The 18877-nt window shown below is 38.3% G+C and overlaps 1 protein-coding gene across 1 annotated transcript in view; it reads left to right on the top strand.

Annotated features, from left to right (window-relative positions):
- The window catches only part of LOC126336781 (ubiquinol-cytochrome-c reductase complex assembly factor 1-like), a 106354-nt gene that overhangs the window by 58016 nt on the left and 29461 nt on the right, over window positions 1-18877 (top strand). The window contains exon 3 of the mRNA XM_050000800.1: window positions 12017-12089. Coding sequence (XP_049856757.1) covers window positions 12017-12089 — 73 coding nt within the window. The remainder of the gene's footprint in view (window positions 1-12016; window positions 12090-18877) is intronic.

The raw sequence follows: 18877 nt of genomic DNA on the forward strand, positions 1-18877 counted from the left end.
CTGATGTGATTTCATTTGCATGTCTTCCAGCTTCTGTTTCACATCAAGTAAATTGTAACATTTTCTCAGTATTATCTTGTTTTAGTTTGTGTATTCTCACAGTCAAGTTATGAAATCATACCTTTATTGTGTACAACACTTCTTCAATAGTGAGCATCCACAGAGGTTGATTTTGTTGCATGGCAAAGGCAAATTTTACAGTGCCTTCAGAGTACTTGTGCATGGTGCTGTGGAATTTTTTGGACATGTCTCTTGCAAGTGCATGTTAGTTTTACACACTTCCTGGCAATTTTCCATTTCTGCGACCTTTACTTTCAATTCAAACTCCTGGCGTGTCGTACATCTACCACTGTGAAGTATGCAAAAGCCGAGATTAAAATTCTAACAGAACACTGTCTTAAATTTTGACACAGAACAGCTTTTATTGCTTTCTGTCTTCATTCTTTGCAAAAATTTTCCCACATTATATTTACATTTAATGTTGGGGCAAACATGACCTACTGATTTTCCCTTTTGTTATGACATTCTCTGTATCTATACTTTGGAATCTGCTCTTCATTTGCTTAGCCCTACCCGTGTCAGTTTGAGCTGCTCTTGAGCCATCTCTTTGTTCTTCTAGTGCAGTCCCATTTTGTTGATAGTGCCAAGCAATCTGGCTAAGCAGTCCTGTGATATATCTATTATTTTTTTAAATGTAGCAGTTGCCTCACTCCTTTCAGCATGCAGGCAGTTTTTTTACATGCACCATGTTTTTCACTCACAGGACTATTATATTCACATTTGCTTCCATAGTCATTATTTAACACAAGTTTAGTCTTCTGTGCGTAACTTCCATGAAGTGGCAGTACCTGGCAACCAACTCACGTAAGTTATTGTCAACAAGCAGTCTTGTACTGCGTACGAAAACTAGATAGGTACCTGGTGTGGTGGCTAAATGCTCCTATCAGCCACTGCGTTGAGTATTACCTTCAGTGATGGACACAGTAATATGCCCTGCCATTTACCACCAAGCGAACCAATTATTCCAGCAGTACCATAACACAGTCAGAAAAGTACTTCTTCTGTCATCTGTCTCTCACTAAACAAATTATGAGAAAACCAGCAATACTCTAATGTCTTTGGTAAACTTAAGTAGCATAAGAAAATTTTGGGAAGACCCCTACATATACAAAAGGCCCGTTTTGCAAAAACGGGCTGTGTTCTCTGTGCTACTAGTGCGATATAAAGAAAGTTTTGCCAAAGCTGGCTACATAGGCTCGTAGAGGAAGCTGAATAGTACATAAAAAGAATTAAAAACTGCATGAAGTGAATATTGGGAAAAATGATCATCAATTGATCTCTGAAAAGCTGCTAACATTTGAAAGTAGGATACTCACAGATTCATCTGGCAGTATACAATTGCCATCCAATTTTTGCAGTTTGGTATCTTCCATTGCAGAGTTCATAGATGTAGTCATTCACACTATGCCCTGATTAGGAGAGAAGACAATTTTTCCATCTATAAGTGGGGGACATCAGTGTAATAAAGTGAAGTACTTGCTATGTTACCAGGTGCACTTACTGAGTACAAATCTGTTGACGATGTGGTAGATGCCGATGAGGCCATACAGTTCCCAGATGAGTTCCTGAAATCTCTTAATCCTGCCAGTCCGCCACTGTACCACATTTTGGCTAAAGTGGGAGCACCAATTACTTTAATGTGAAATCTTGATACACTGAAACTATGCAACGGAACACGGCTGTATGTTATGAAGACACTGGCCAATGTGTTCTAGGATGCCATCTTAACAGCATAGGAGAAGGCGAAACAGTGTACATCCCATGAATGTTACATATTGCAACTGACCTTTCCTTCACCTTCAAGAGACTGCAATTCCCTGTGTGACGGATTTTCAGGCACAAAAAATAAGGCACAGGGACAGTCTATTACATACTCTGAGGGCTTAAAACAAAGATTCCAAGACTTACCAAGCGGGAAAGTGCCGGTAGACAGGCACAATAAAATAAAACACACACACACACACACACACACAAAAAAATTTCGAGCTTTCGCAACCGGCGGCTGCTTCTTTCCTGACGAAGCAGCCGCCAGTTGCGAAAGCTCGAAATTTTGTGTGTGTGTGTTTGTGTGTTATTTTATTGTGCCTGTTTACCGGCACTTTCCCGCTTGGTAAGTCTTGGAATTTTTGTTTTATCCATAACAGTTTACCACTCCCTGACATCTACATGGCATGCTCTGCATATGTCTACAGGAGTCACCCTGTGGTATACAGGGTGAGGCAACTCAGTCATAACACCCCTTGTATCTCCCCAACCGTAATAGATACAAAGTTACTGTTCGGACAATGAATTGCAGGGACAGGGGATGCTTGAATACATCACATTTCGTGTTTCTACTATTTTTTTACTATAGAGAGATGAGGGCATCTTTGGTATTTTTAAATGGAACCCTGTGTTAAACTTTAGCGTAACATGATGTGCATAAAAAGACAGTTTCAAATACATGTATATCATAATATTTAGGTGAATAGTTTTCGAGAAACAGATATGGTCTCGAATCGTGTTCGTCCTTCGAAGTGGCGTTGTCCAGTGTGACCTTTCCTGTTGTGTGGAGTACGTGGTAAATGCCACGAGTCCGTCCTTGGACAAACATGCCCATTTACCCAACAATAGTAATACATACTGTGATATTTTGCACAAAAATTAACTGCTGCTGCTGCTGCTGCTGCTGCTGCTGATGATGATGATGATGTGCAAATATTATTCATTTATTTGACAACTGTGTTACCAAAATAGTAGACAACATACAGTATTAAAATACTACAAGATGTTAATAAATTGTATGTAATAGACATACAAATGTAAATGAGGAGGCCCTTATTGGTCACAATTATTTTGTACGTATTTGTTTTTTATTTGAAAATATTTACTATTGATCACAACATGAAGCAAATACACACAAAGATACAAAATACATACTGTAAATGATACAAAACTTTACTGAAGCATGTGCTCAAAATGCTTCCCCTCTGCTGCAATGCACATTTGTAGTTCCTGTTTGAATGATTTGGGAATGGCTGCGAGGGTGGCATGTAAGATATCAGCGTACACTTCGATGATGCGTTGCTTCATATCATCTGGCATAGTTGGTATTTGGGCATACACTTTGTTTGATTGCTCCCCACAGAAAAAAAAAATCAGGAGACCGGACTGGCCACTTCACTTCAGCACGTCATCCTACGCAACAATCCAAGAACTTTTCATTTAATAGCTCTGTAGCCACATGGGAAGAGTGAGCAGGACAGCCGTCATGTTGGAACCACACACACTGGCACGTTGTTAGTGGTACCTCTTCCAGCAAAAAGGGAGGAACATTTCGCAGGAACTGTGCATAGTTATTGGCATTTAGTATACCCGGAATGACGTACGGGCCCACATTGACGTTTCCGATGATGCCGCACCACACGTTAACACTCCATGGCTGCTGATGCTGCACCTGTCGAAGCAAATGAGGGTTATTTATCGACCATTAATGCATATTATGCAAATTCACATTACCGTGGTTGGTGAAAGTTGCTTCATCAGTAAAAAGCACCCATTGAAAAAAACTTTGGATCATCTTGTAGGCGCTGCAGAACAAACCGGCAAAATTCCTGTCGCCATTCGAAATCCACACCAAGAGTGCTTGATGTAATGAGAGGTGAAATGGGTGAAATCTGTGCCAGTGCAATATGCATTGAACACTTCTCTGACTTACATCACATTCCGAGGCAATATGTCATGATGAAACAGTAGGGTCGTTAGGCACCAACTCTAGAACGCCCTCTTCGTGTACCTCGCAAGTTGCAGTTTTCTGCCTTGTCCTTTGTATGGCGCTCCATGATCCCGATTCAAGTACTTTGTTGCAAATAGAGAAAGAAGCTGGTGCTCAGGACGCTTGCGATCAGGATGCAGCTCTCCATATCACTTTATTGCTCTAATAGCATTTCTTCTGCTTTCCCATACACTAGAAGCATATCTAACTTTCCTTCTTAGGTGCACATGTCTGTGACGGAAATGCGATGTCTTATTACCCCAGCAGCACATTTATACCCTTTTCTCCAACTACTTCATGCATCAACTTGCGGCGTTATTGAGAAGCAGGAAAACAATGTCTTCCCTGTTAAGTTCCTCAGTGGTCAACAGGAAAGGTCGCATTGGACGACGCTGCTTCGACGGACGAATGCAATATGGAAACATACCTGTGTCTCAAACTCTTTGCCTAAATATTATGATATACACATATTTGAAACCATCTTTTTAAGCCCATCATATTATGCTAAAACTTAACTTAGGGTTCCATTAAAAAAAAAAATGGCCTTATATGTCTGTAGTAAAAAAATAGCACATACATGAAAAGTGATGTATTCAGGTAGCCCCTGTCCCTGCAATTCACTGTCCAAACGGCCTCCTTGTATCTATTACGTTTGGGGAGATACAGGGTGAGGCAGCTAAGTCACAACACCCCTTGTATGTTCCCATTCTTCAATGAGAGCCCATGAGAGGTCTTGGAGAGTCTGTGATGGAACAGGACAACCATAAACACAAATGTCAAGCATATGCAACATAATTTACGAGGTTGGGACTCGCTGTCAGTGATTTCATTACTTCAATGTGCAGTCTTCAGAAGCCATCCATGCTGGCACCTGCCACATAGCCCTTGCAGTAGGATTTCAGGATCACTGCTGTCTGCAGGAGGCACCACATGGTCCAACAGGTTCTGCCCAATGTGCTGCTTGGCAGTAAGGCAACCATGGATAATTACATGATCCATATGGCTGGTAACACTGAAGCATCCCTACAATATCACAGAACATTGGACATCTGTCAATTTCCTGGGCAACATTGGCAGGTATTGCCCACCACAGGTCTTCCCACTTAAACATGGTTATCACCTTGTGTCAGAGGATTATCTGGACTCATCTGTGAATAACATGTTTTACAAGTGACAATGTTGCCAGTCGACATGGGAATGGCATAACTGAACACGTGCTGCAAGATGCCATGTCAAGCAGGATACTTGAACAGGATGTCTGTGTCGTAAGAGCCTTTCTTGCAACCTGTCCATTATAGTCTGATTGGACATAGCAGTCACAGTGGCCCTTCTCAGATCATCTGGCAGTGCTCTGATGGTATTCGTATGATGCTGCAATGCAGAGACAGCCACATATCCATTTGCATGTGAGGTTGTAATGCATTGGTGAACTTGTCCTACTTGCTTTGTATACTGGCCAGTCTCCATGTAGCATGTCCACAACCTGTGGATGACACATGGAGAGGCATTGGCATCTGCAACAACACGACTGCAAGTCCATCCTTTTTGGATCAAACAGACTGCTCTTGCAACTTGTACTGCATTAAGACGTCGCATTGCACTTGCTTGGTTGAATACTCGTCCACAAATGCCAAATGCCTTCTGCGTGCCTCAGTAGAAAACATTAGTACACCAGTACTCACTTCCTTCTGTGTGGTCACCTGACAGTGTATGCATAATGCAGCCTATAGAAATTGAATACTTGCCTACATTGAAAGCGAAGATTTCAAACCTTGCAGTAAGGCCAGAGATACCATCTGTACCAAGATAAATTAAACGTACTGGATGTTGATACACATGTTCCCGTATATCTTTTAAACAGTGTATGATTGGGTAAATAAAAACATCTACTCACTAAGCGGTGGTAGGAGAAAATATGCATAATGGTTAAGGAAATGGGCAACTTTTTGGAGCCATGGCTCTGGTTCAGTGGAGGCTTATCAGACTGGATGAGAAGGAAAGACTGCCACCTGTTGATGGGTGGATTTTTTTATATATCCAACTATATTGTATTTTTTTAAAAATATCTGTGGTTAGGTCTTTAGTTAACTAGATATTCCCATCAGTTGTGTATATTGCAACTGCTGTCCAGATGCGCTCTTCAGTTTACATTGTTCTCTCTGTGAATAGTTTGTAAGTTCTATGTTGCAGTTTCGATGACACGTGAATGACACTTTCTCAGCTTGGTACTGCAAAGTCAGTTCATATTATTTCTTTTAAAGTACAGATTGAAGTAAACAAACACTCCACATCTTCTGCTCATAGACGGGGCAAGGAAGAAGTGGACATTGGGGGGCGGTTTGCAGTATGTGTGTCGAACACATAAACAGGTGAAGTTGCAGGAAAAGTCAAGTAAAAGAATAAGAAAGAAAGAAATAAAAAAATTAAAATTATCAGATACTGTAATTCTCAGAGGTGGCAAAGAACTTGGACCATCTGATGAACAAAATGGATAAAGTCTTGAAAACGAATTAAAAGATAAATATAAACAAAACAAGGTTAATAGAGTTAAGTCAAATTGACTTGGGTGATACTGATGGGGATTAGATTGGGAAATGATGTGTCGAGATTTGTGAGTGAGTTTGCTATTTAGGTAGACCTAACTAAATCAGTGAAGGCATCAAGTGGGGAATATAAAATGGTTGACATTTAAACCCTCTTTCAAATTTAGCTGAAAATATTCCCAAACTTGAAGAAAGAGATCAGTGCTTTCGATTCAGACAGATTATGTGGAGTTTGTGTTTAAAATAATATTAAAGCTTTTATAAAATTATTTGTCTAGAGTATAACCTTATATGGAAGTGGAAATGTGAATGACACACATAACTGGAGTGTAAAAGGTTTTTGAAATGTGGTGCTATAGGAGAATGCTGAAGATTAGATGAGAGGATTCAATTGGACCAAGATTGCAATGTTTGTGCTGATATGAAGAGATTTGTGCAGGGTTGTCAAGTGTGGAGAACTGCTTAAAACCAGCCTTTGGGCTTATGATGATGACGACGACATGAACAGCAGCAGCAAAAACAGCAGCAATAACACAATGTCTTGGGAAAGCAATTATTAAGAGGACGTGCAGACAACTGTGCTATTTAGTAATGTTTGTAGCAGACAGGAAGTCTTTCAGGTGCAATTTTTGGGGGCACTTATGTTGGCAGCGTTACCAATAACTATAAGTGGTATTTGATGAATGCCCAAAGCTTTGTCACACATAGTTACAGTGAACTGCTCTTTATTCTATGTTTGGCACTCATTTCAAGGTGCCAGTGTTTTAGTTGGTAATATTTTCAACATGTCTCATTACTACTAAATAGTTGACACTGTCTCAACCAACTTAAGAAATACTTTATAAAACAGAACAGGAGAGTACTTTTTCCCAAGAAATGTAACAGCCGTTCCTCAGTACCTTAGCCTTTGGTGTAATTCTGGCACATGCCTCTACTACACTGCCATTGAACCTAGACATGAACATCATAATCTTTTCTTGGAAAAGTTAACAATTTCATAATGCTTTTTTCATCAAGATTGATTGTGTATTGTTCTGCAAATTTTGTCAGTCTGAAGCAAAGCAAGCGCTGTATCATGTATAAGATACAGAGGCGAGCGAGTGCACGGGACTTACCCTAGTTCACTGCTAGTAGCGTCACGTCATCGTAACGCGCCTGCATATAGTATTGCACCACATTTAACATAAAAGTAAAAATTAAGATTTGTGTGTAAAACTTTGTTAAAGTATAGTTCTATGTAATAATGTTTCAGGTAACAAATCTTAATGTTATAAAATTAGTAGTTTACGTAAAATTCACGTTTTGAAAGAAAAATAGGAGGCGCTAAATAATGACGCTAGGAAGCCAAAATTTGGTGAGAAGGTGCAGTAAGAAGTCATTAATGAGTGGTGCTGGTTTCCAAAACCATAAAACTAAAATTGACTCCAGAATCCGCGTTTTTCGGAAAAATCAGAGGCGCGAAATAATAGAGCTACAATATTGAAAATTGGTAGGATGCTTCAGTTCACCCTAATAATAATAATGGAAATACCACAATCAGTTACCTCTTCTAGTTTTTTAGTAATTTAGTAAAAACTACTTTTGTGAGTAAAATGTACATAAGCATTATAGATTAAGTACTTTAAATTTTAATGATAAAACAAATTCTTTAAGACCAATGATCAGATAGGACAATTAACAAAGCTACACCAAGTTTTAGTCTTGTAGCATAATTAACAGCTGATACAAGTCTTGATAAAGGTATGGTTCAGAGGTAACAATCTACCGTTAGTTCCATTGTAAAAATTCTAGAGAGTAAAGTTTTAATTTTAGCGGGCTGAGATTTTCTACGTGCTTCTGTACTGCTCAGATGTATGTATACAAAAATTGAGAAGTTTGTAAAGCTATTATTAAATGTGATATTTAAGATTATGTGCCTGAGATAGCGGTCATTTGGAGGCCGCAGGCATCTGCATATGAACGAAAAGAACAGATGCTCTCTTGGCGGTACGCGCCGGAGCTATATAAAAAGAGCGGCAGAGGCAGTAGTAAGCTCACTCCGCATTAGACCAACGCCTAGTCCACGCGAGCTTAACGTCCGATCGCGCCTCGCCTCGGGTGACGTCATAGCGGGCTGTGACATGCGCGTACTTAGCAATGTAAACGGACATTGAAAATCGCGAGGACTGTACACCGTCCTGGATCGTTTAGACTTCGGTAACAAACTGTTATTGTGCCGTCCGTGTGAAGTATAATTCCGCGTGGCAAGTGGTGACTAACTCCACTTTTAAGGCGAGCATTAATCTTTTTTTTAACATTATTGCGAACTATTAATAGAGCACCGTTAGTTAGAGTAATGAACTATTCGGGAGGAACTTGCTGTAGAAGTCGCCTCTGAACTATTAAACGATTGGCTGAATTAACAATATTTAATGTCTTTAGCATTTTCAGAAGTTTCGAGTAATTTGTGTGAGCCTTTAAGATAATAAAATCTTGTTTGGAACTTTAAATTTTATTGAAGCAGCCCTAATCCCGTGAAGAACTATGGATATTTTTCGTTTAGCTGGGCTGTACAGGAATGTGGCCGTGCAGACTGGGAACTAAGGTCAGTAAGTTTCCCTTCGCTTTCTGACTGGCCACCAAATTAGTTGCCAGGCTCGCGTGATTTAAGGTGGCAATGTTCAACTTTCATTCAACATTAAACAACGACTTCTTCGCCGTCCCACATATGTTGCATCGGCAATAGTCTGTTACGTGAAATGAACATTCAAACAACTCATTCGACAACTTCTTCGCCGCCCCACAAGTCCTCAAACTTTCAACACACTTTACTGTATCAAATTTCTTTGAAAGACATTGTTTGTAAGTGTAAATACAAAACAATATTTTCTTTGAATCCAGGTGTCAGGAAGAGCTTGCATGTTCAATTTAAATAGGAATCCAAGGAAAATGACTATGTTAATGTCAATGAAACAACCAGACATCTTCTGTAATAATTGAATAATTAGTCACTTCGCTTGTCACCTGTAACCTGTTGATAACTAATAGTTTAGTGGAGGCGGGAGGGGCAGCACATAGCAAGCAGACTAGCTAAATAAATGGAACCACATTATGGGGTAGGGCAGTTACATTTCTTGGGGAAAAGTAATCACCTGTTCTGGTTTATGAAGTATTTCGTAAGTTGGCGAAGACTGAGTATCAACTGTTTAGTGCCAATGAGACATGTTGGTAGTATAGTTGGTGTTATTACTTGTTAGGGTGTTCGCTATGTCAGGTTCCTCACAAAATATCCCTTTTTTCCAGTGACATGCTTTATCTTGTGGACAAACTTTTGAATAGTACTAATTTGTCTTCTCCTTTGCAAACATATATGGCTTTCTTCATAGGAGTGTCGGCTGGTATGGTAATAAGTGGCTTTATCCTGAGGAAGGGTGATGTGATGTCTTTTTCTAGTCAGCTGATACATATTGGTCACTGTCAATTATTCTGTTGGACGGTTTGAGTGTTCCTTTCTCAGGCTTTTAAGCAAGGTAATTGCAGTCTTAGATTCCAAGAAAATGATGATATGGGTTTGTGTTAATAATTAGTGAGCATACTCTGAAGCTTGCGACATAGCAGAAAACTCAGTAGTCATGATAGGGTCCCTCTGTTCTCTCAACTACAAAGCAAGTTATACATAATACTGACAGGGACTTATAGGCAAAGAATAAAACATGTACCTTGTACTGGTTTTAAATTGAGTAAACAGTTTCTGCCATTCTAGAAAGTAGACTGCTGCCTATCAGGTTTGTGGTTTATCGATTAGCATTATTGCTGCTTGCATTGGGCAGGTCAGGATCGTAAGACTGTCATATGAATGTGGAATTGATGTATTAGAGAGTGTTATATTCAGTGTTGTGCAGGATCTGAATGGCACATTGCCAATAGTATACGAAATGACAGACACATTGTTCATTCGACCATTAAGATCATACAGCTCCGTTGTATATCTTGATTCAGGAAATTGCTTGTTTACAGCAGGTCCACAATATGATCACCGTGCTTTGTATAGCCAGTAACTTGGACAGCAGGCATTACATGTTTGAGGTGTTAAGGCTAGTGGCTGTGCCACACAGGACTTCGTAACTTTATCTTTCAACAAAATAATGCAAGATCACATGTTGCCCCTCCTGTCCTGAACTGTCTTGAAACATAGGGTGTTGGAATGTTGCCTTGGCCATCACATTGTGCCAGATCTGTCAACCACTGATATCATATAGTCAAGGGTTTCTGAGAGACTGACACACTACCAAATGCTAACTACTACGATTGATGAACTCGAGAATGGATTTGAAGCACCATGGAATGACGTACCTGTATATTTCAAAGCTCATTTTTAGTTCGTGCCCATCGAGGTTAGAGTCATTGTTGCTGCCAGGGATGGCAGTGTTATGTATTAAATTTTGCACTCTGTAAAGCCCCAAAACATCTGCAAATTTAACAATGTATTGCTTCTACTGTGCCATGTTTGCACAATAAGTAAATTTGTTATTTGCGAACCTTCCTGGTGCTGCAGTTTTAATGGTCAATAAGTATATAGGATACGTATTTTGAAAATATTTAAAATGCTATTCTATCTTCATACTACAGGGTGTCACAAAAGATATGCTACAACTATTTTGTGTTACAGTGTCAAAGCTAATTAAGATACTCACACCATGTTTGGCTTATGGGGCACACTATCTCACAAAGTTTTTATACCATTCAGTTAGTTTCAACATGTTCACGTTTGGTGGCACACACAACATTCAGTCTGTATTTAATTTCTATCCTCACTGGTGCAACAAATCCGCATCAGCTGCACAGTGGCAGCAGTGATCTGGTTCTTTCAATCATGGATGTGGTAGGCAGCAGTGATCTGGTTCTTTAAATCATATATGTGTTTGACAGGCATTTGGTACTCTCTATCCTTGATATAACCCCATAGAAAGAAGTCCATCTGTGTAACTTCAGGTGACCTAGGAGGTCAGGAAACTGAACCATCCCTGCCAATTCAGTGCTCTGGAAAGACCTGGTCTAGAGCATATTGCACAGACTGAGCTCATGCGACTGTTCACCATCTTGTTGGAAAACAACTGTCTTGGCAGTTAGTCAGTTCTGTTAACAAAACAGTTCCTGCATATCAAGGTAATTGTTAGAATCAACTGTTTGTTTTTTTTTTTTTTTTTTTTTTTTTTTTTCTTTTGAGAAAAAAATTATCCCACAATGCTTAACTCATGGCAACCTGGAACACACACAAGCAAAACTTTGTGAGTTTGTCTATCACGTAAGTCAAACATGGTGTGAATGTCTTAACTAATTTGTATGCTATAACACATTGAAGTTGTAGGCTTTCCTTTTCGGGCACTAAAAGTATAAAATTTGTAGCACTGATGTACTTAAGAGTCTCATGATTTTATATTCTGAAAAGTAACTCACCAGTCTCCATATAAATGAAGCAACCATGTCACATATAACGAAGGCCTGCTCAATGTATCTGTATGTTACTGGCTTTATTTGTCAGATCAAAGGCGATCTTGTCCCTTACTTTGCCTCTATCCTATCATTCATTGGAGTGTCTGTGTTAATTGACAGTACATCTTTTCTGTCTTCCTATTATTTTGTGAAAGTAACTTACTTCTTTTTCCTTTTTGTTTGGTAGAAACTCAAAAGAGCTGGATACCTCCTTTATGAGAATGCTGCTGACAGAATAGATTACAAGAAATTTTTTAAAGGTATTGTGTCAAAAGAGATGTTAATTATTATTGTATTAAAAGGATTTTGTTTTGTGCATGTATTCACTATACGTAATTTATGGGTTGTGTGGTGGTTACAGTGCTGAATATTGTGGTAATGCAATGGGACTTCCACCACACAGTATTGCTTTCATCATATTTCAATTTCTTAAATTTGTCATTAAAGACTATATTGTTTCCATTCCCCAATTAAAAGTTTTGTTTTCTGTACTTCACTTCAGTTATTCCGTCTTATGTTGGATGTGCCGTCTTATTTTGAGTGCAGTATGTAGATGGAAAAAATATAATGAGAAGCAGATTATAAACATTAGCACCAATATTATCTAGGAAGTTGTATGACTTTTTAAATTACTTAAGTGCCACAAATTTCTCAAGGTGTGATGCAGAAAGTATTGTGCCATTTTATGTTAAAATGTAAAAACTGCAATAACACACAAATACTAAGAACAGTAGCATCATTATTTTTTGTGTGTATGTAATACCATGGACTACATTAATATAAAACATGAAAACAATTAAAACTCCTGTTAACATAGAGGGAAAAAATTAGGAATTTTAAAGATCAAAAATTAAAACTTCTAATCATGGTGGTACACATTTGCTCTGCCTATGCTTAAGAAAATGTATTTTATTTGAAAATAGTGAACTATATTTCATGAAGTATGATTATCAGTTTCCTTGTTTTATTTTAGAAACATATTATTACTGGAAAGAACTTGTGGAAAAAATCAAATATTCACTGAGTGTTTCATCATTATACATTCTATATAACTGATATGACAATATAAAACTTTATTTACCTAATATAATGTAGGCTTTCATGACCAAGAAAAATCATTGTCAACATATGAAACAGACATTTGCTTTGATTACGGGAGACATAGTTGGAGGTCAGACAGCAACAGCTTATGTCAGTGGTAGAAATTGGCATGGATGAAGCACAGCTGTATGTGTTGTTACAATTCCCAATAGCAAGTAAGAAAGCACCTTACCAGTGATTCACAGTTCATCCCGATGAAATGAGGAACTGTAGGAAAATGGGTATGAGTGAGGACACAAGAAGTATTATTAACATAAGAGTGAAGAGACACCTGCGTGCTAGTGTCAGTAGAGGAACTAAGACATTGTCAGGGCGAGACTCTTACAATCTGTCAGACTGTGGAAAAGGCATGTGAGGTAGAATCGTTCTTGGGGAGAATTGAAGGAGTTGCTGTTTTACCTCCAAAGATGTCAGGGAATAGTTTCATTTTTATTGCCTTTTTACCTCTGAAAATGTCTCCCATAATCAAGGATGAAATTTCAAGGAACACTTTCATGTATCGACATGGCTTCTTAACCCAGAAATTTTAACTGAAATTTACTCACACCTGGGATACAACAACAGGCTGCAACGAAATTCTTATTAAACAAATATACAACTAGTTAAAATCACATTTGATATTTTTGCTTCATCTTATCTTGTTGCACACTTTACTATTTGTAGAGGCAGTAGATAAGTCATCATCGACATTGTATGCTCAAAATTTGAACTACTCTCAATGAAACTAGTGAGCTCATTCCATTCTTATAATTTTTTCTTGTTTTTGGTGTGATCACAGTATCCAAATGAAATTTCTTGCTTGCTAATGTGTGACCTTCCAGATGTAAGAGTGAGTGTTCAAATCTGAAAACAGTTGATATCTTGCATGAACAGTTGACAAGTAATAGATGCCAGTTATCTTCGATCTTTCCTTTAGTGTTCACATGTAGAGAAATACTAAAAGATTATAGTCTTGGTGTGGGTGAGAAGGGGTGACGGAGGGGAGGGAGTAGGAAAGGATTTAGAAGGCAGATGACACAATCACAATTAGATCATGGCTGGCATTAAAGGAGTGAAAGATTGAACATAAATTTTGTCAGTAATAATGCATATCAGTCCTTCTCCTTAAGGCTTCTTTCAAAGGAAGCTCTTTGGATGCAGAGTCAAAATGTTTGAATAATTACAAAGTGCTTTGATAATTATCATCCAGTTGGAGACAGTTATGACTGATATTTGCAATTCTTTTCCTGGTGTTTTCATGTTAGTTGAAGATTTTTTACAGCGTTACTGTAAAATATAAATTTTATATGTATTGTACCTGAGCAGTTGAAGTAAATCACCAGCATGGCCTTTACTGGAGATTTTTGAAGTTGCACTGCTTTCATCATGTTTATCCCCTAAAGCTAATGTTCAGTGATGTAACAAGAAGTAATTGTCATTGTTATTAATGGTCTTCTCAGGGGAATAACAACCAGTTGGCACAGCTTTGGAGGCTTGGATAGCTGTGAGAAATACATTGATAGTTTCCGGTATTTATTTTATTGTAGTTTTCAACATCGGATTCAAAGCACCATTACCAGTTTAGACTTCTTAGCAAGTCTTCATCAGATCTGTTTAACCACAATTAGTACAGCACTTTTAACCTTAGGAAAAATAATCATTATATAATCATTAGCTGCATTTTAATGGAGAAAATAAAACACATTATTACATGATTGTACAATTATAATATTTTATTTATTTCTTGCCTTCTCAGTTGTCTATTATTGTTGTCACAATTTTTAAGGTGCTGATATTCTTCATTCCCCTAATTTTTAAAAATTATATCACTTAATTGCACTGATTCACATGATAAGAAAGTAACAAGAGAATACATTATGAAATGGGATGCTTCCAAACTCCCACTTCTATTTATGATTGTGAATAAATTAGTCAGTTTCCATCTGCAGCTCACTTCCACATTGCACACATTGTTTGTCTGTGACGCTCCATCTATTGCATACGTTTTTCTTGTATTTCACACATACTGTTTTTGTTTCCTTGTTTTAATGCGTACCACATATGTATCAAATTCCAGGTTTTGCTTGCTGGGTCTTTGGTCTGCTCTTCTTTGTGCCTATGCTTGGTGAAGAAAGTGGGCATTTTCTTGGGACACAATTGAAGTAACACTTGTTGGTTCAAATGTTATCAGGCAAAGAGCAAGGTGTTTTAAAAAATTCAAGATCATTGAATTTGAAAATAATTTTTGAATTTATACCAACGATATATAGATGTCTGTAGAAAAGTGGAATTGCTGTGGGAGGAGAACATCTGATCACTCTTGATTTCTTAGTCTGTTGGTACATTACAGTTGTGCTGCGTGTTGTTAATATAAAAAAAATTACCTATTTGTTCTTTTTGGGATCAGTCAAGACCATACTAAAATCGTCTAGAAAACATATGAAACATATTGTACTTCTGGTTTTATGTGCTTGGAATTCTGTAGGAATTTCCTTCTTATTTTATTTTTTCATGACTCCCAAGAAAGTTAATTGTTTGCTTAAGAGATTTTCAGCCAGCTACTGTAGTAATTGGCAGTTGTGAGATTTCAGTTCGTTTTCTTAATTGTGAGTTGATATCACTAATCTTTGTGCAGTGTCATCAGGCTTGTTAGACCAGTAGGGTCCTGGTGTCTACTTTCCACAATAAATTTCAGAGTTCACGATATAAAACAGAGAGACAGGAATAGAGGAATCTGTTGATGACATGCTAAGAAGTCTGAGCTGATAAAGGTTCTATTTGTGTGATGTGAGGCTGAAAAATAAGTAAAAGAATTTGTCACTGGCCTCTTTCCATTTGAGCTGGATGGACATTTGATGGAACTGTGGCTTCAAAGACATTCTATGAGAAAAGATTGTGTTGCTCTGTTGGTAAGAGCACTAGCTGTAGGAGCAGATGTCCAGTTTAAAGTACCAGTGTCACCTACAGCTGTTTTTTGCTCTAAGTGCTCCTATAAAAACAGAAAATGTATAGCTACGTCTACTTCAAAATCTCTGTGCTTACAGAGAAGAAAATTGGTTTTACAAAAGACTTCATTGCTGATGTGTGGAATTGTTTGGCTCATAGCCTGATTCAAGACTTTGAACTAAACACAACTTTAATAGCTTGCATGAATGTGCCTCTAGTATGACTGTGATGACTGCATATTGAACATAATGTTTGTGTTGTTGAAAATAAAACAATGGAAAATCCAGAATGGAATGTAACAATACGAGAGAAGGAAAGTTGCCTCTCAACATACAGCAGAGATGCTGAGCTGCGATAAGCACAGTAAAAAGATTCACTCAATTACAGCTTTCGGTCATTAAGGCCTTTGTCAGCAGTATATATATTCAGCTGTGTGAGACTATAGATGTGTGTGCAAGTTTGTGTGTGTGTGTGTGTGTGTGTGTGTGTGTGTGTGTGTGTGTGTGTGCTGCTGACTAAGGTCTTAATGGCCGAAAGCTATGATTGTGTGAATCTTTTTATTGTGCCTATCGCGGCTCAGCATCTCCGCTGTATGGTGAGAGGCAACTTTCCTTCTCTTGTATTGTTGTTGAAAATAATCAGAGAGGAGGAAATCCTTTAGATGACTGTGGCCACCTGATATGGTGCAGTGGTTAGGACACTAGATCCTTATTTGGAAGGGCTGTGATTGAAATCCCAGTCCAGGCATGCTGTTTTATATTTTCCTTCATTTATCTAAATTGCATGAGGCAGTTCATAGGATGCTTCATTTCAAAGGACACAACTAATTCGTTTCCCAATCCAAGTTTGTGCTTTGTTAACAACTAGCTCATTGCCATTGGGACAGTAAGCATTGTTCTTCATGTAGATGTGGCCATGGCTGTATGAGCATGGAAAACGTGGAGTTCCTGATGTGGGAGTTGGTCTGTGCCACCACTTTGTTATAAAAAGTTATAATGAAACATTTGTAAAAAAAATCTCCATTTTTATCTGCAAAAAGTTGAAGACTTTGCTATGCAAGCATTTTGAGAAATTGTACCGTTTTATGGATCTTGATCCAAGCCATTAGTGCACTACAGACCAGCAAATTTGGGGCATTCCCTATTGTTGTTGCAATGCTGTATTACTCGTGCATTCCTTGTAGACACGAGTCACGATGGCTTATGGGGGCACCTGAATCAATACATCTCAAAGGTACTGAACTGGCACCAACAGCTTTCCCTCGCTGCCAATCTAACCCGGCTTCACTAGCAGTCGAGCCTGAGTTAGCACATCTTCTATCTTTGTACGTGACAGCAGATATTACTTGTGGACATGCGGGGATATTAAATAAAACTTAGCACACCAAAGGCAATTTGATGATGTGGCAATGCCAGTGCACTTGGTAAGGTCAATCGCAAACCAAAACAAGCGCGTATAAAGTTGAAGTTGGACACTGCGTTGATTGATTCTGCTACTGCCATCAGCCACTCCACTGAAAGTCTTGCAAGAGTGTGTGATTAGTAAGCAGTCAACTATAGTATGGGAGAAGTTACATCCTGAGACCTTTCTGCTCCGGAAATAGAACCAAAATAACTTGTTGAATAATAAATTGTTGGAGTGACTGAAGACAAGTGCATGATGAAACAAGTAAATGGAGAACTCAGTGCCTTCGTCCTGTTAACAGCTTTTAACAGTCTGTAGTTCTCTACTTCATTAAGTGTGCGTTATATAATACATATACTTTATTTGTAGACTTAAAAAATAGCTTTTGACAATGTTGACTGGAGTACTCACTTTGAAATTCTGAAGGTAGCATGGGTAAGATACAGGGAGAGACTAAGTGTACAGAAACCAGATAGCAGTTTGGAGAGTCGAGGGGGTGTGAAAGGGAAGCAGTGGTTGAGAAGGGAGTGGGACAGGGTTGTAGCTTATCCTGGATGTTTTTCAGTCTTTACATTGAGTAGTCAGTAAAAGAAACCAAAAAGAAATGTAAGAGTATGAATTGAAGTTAAAGGAAAGAAATAAAAACTTTGAGGTTTGTTATTCTGTCAGAGACAGCAAAGGACTTGAAAGAGCAGTTGGACGGAGGCGAGTTGAATGGAATGGGCAGTGTGTTGAAAAGAGGATAGAAGATGAACATCAACAAAAGCAAAACAACGTTAGTGGAATGTAGTTGAATTAAATCAGGTGATACTGAGGGAATTAAATTAGGAAACGAATCACTTAAAGTAGTAATGTGTTTTGTTATTTGGGCAGCAAAATAACTGAGGATGGGCGAAGTAGAGAGAATATAAAATGTAGACTGGCTGTGGCAAAGAAGAAGAAAGAGAAATTTATTAACATGAAACATAGACTTAAGTGAGAGGAAGTTTTTCCTAAAAGTATCTGTGTGGAGTGTAGACATGTATGGAAGTGAAACATGGACAATAAACAGTTTAGACAACAACAGAATAGAAGCTTTTGAAGTATGGTGATACAGAATAATGCTGAAGATGAGATGGATAGATCACATAAATGAGGAGATACTGAACAGAATTGTGGAGAAATGAAATTTGTGGCACAGCCTGACTAGAAGAAGGGCTCAGTTGATAGGACACGTTTTGAGGCATCAGTTTAGTATTGGAGGAAAGTGAGGGGCGTAAAAATGCTAGAGGGAGACCAAGAGATGAATACAGTAAGCAAATTCAGAAGGATATAGGTTGCAGCAGTCATTCGGTGTTGAGGAGACTTGCACAAGGTAGAGTAGTATAGAGAGCTACAACAAACCAGTCTTCAGCCTGAAGACTGCAACTACAACATTACTTCTTTCCTGAAGACTGCAACTACAACATTACTTCTTTCCTGAAGACTGCAACTACAACATTACTTCTTTCCTGAAGACTGCAACTACAACATTACTTCTTTCCTGAAGACTGCAACTACAACATTACTTCTTTCCTGAAGACTGCAACTACAACATTACTTCTTTCCTGAAGACTGCAACTACAACATTACTTCTTTC

This window comes from Schistocerca gregaria, chromosome 2, assembly GCF_023897955.1.
Source record: "Schistocerca gregaria isolate iqSchGreg1 chromosome 2, iqSchGreg1.2, whole genome shotgun sequence".
Lineage (NCBI taxonomy): Eukaryota > Metazoa > Arthropoda > Insecta > Orthoptera > Acrididae > Schistocerca > Schistocerca gregaria.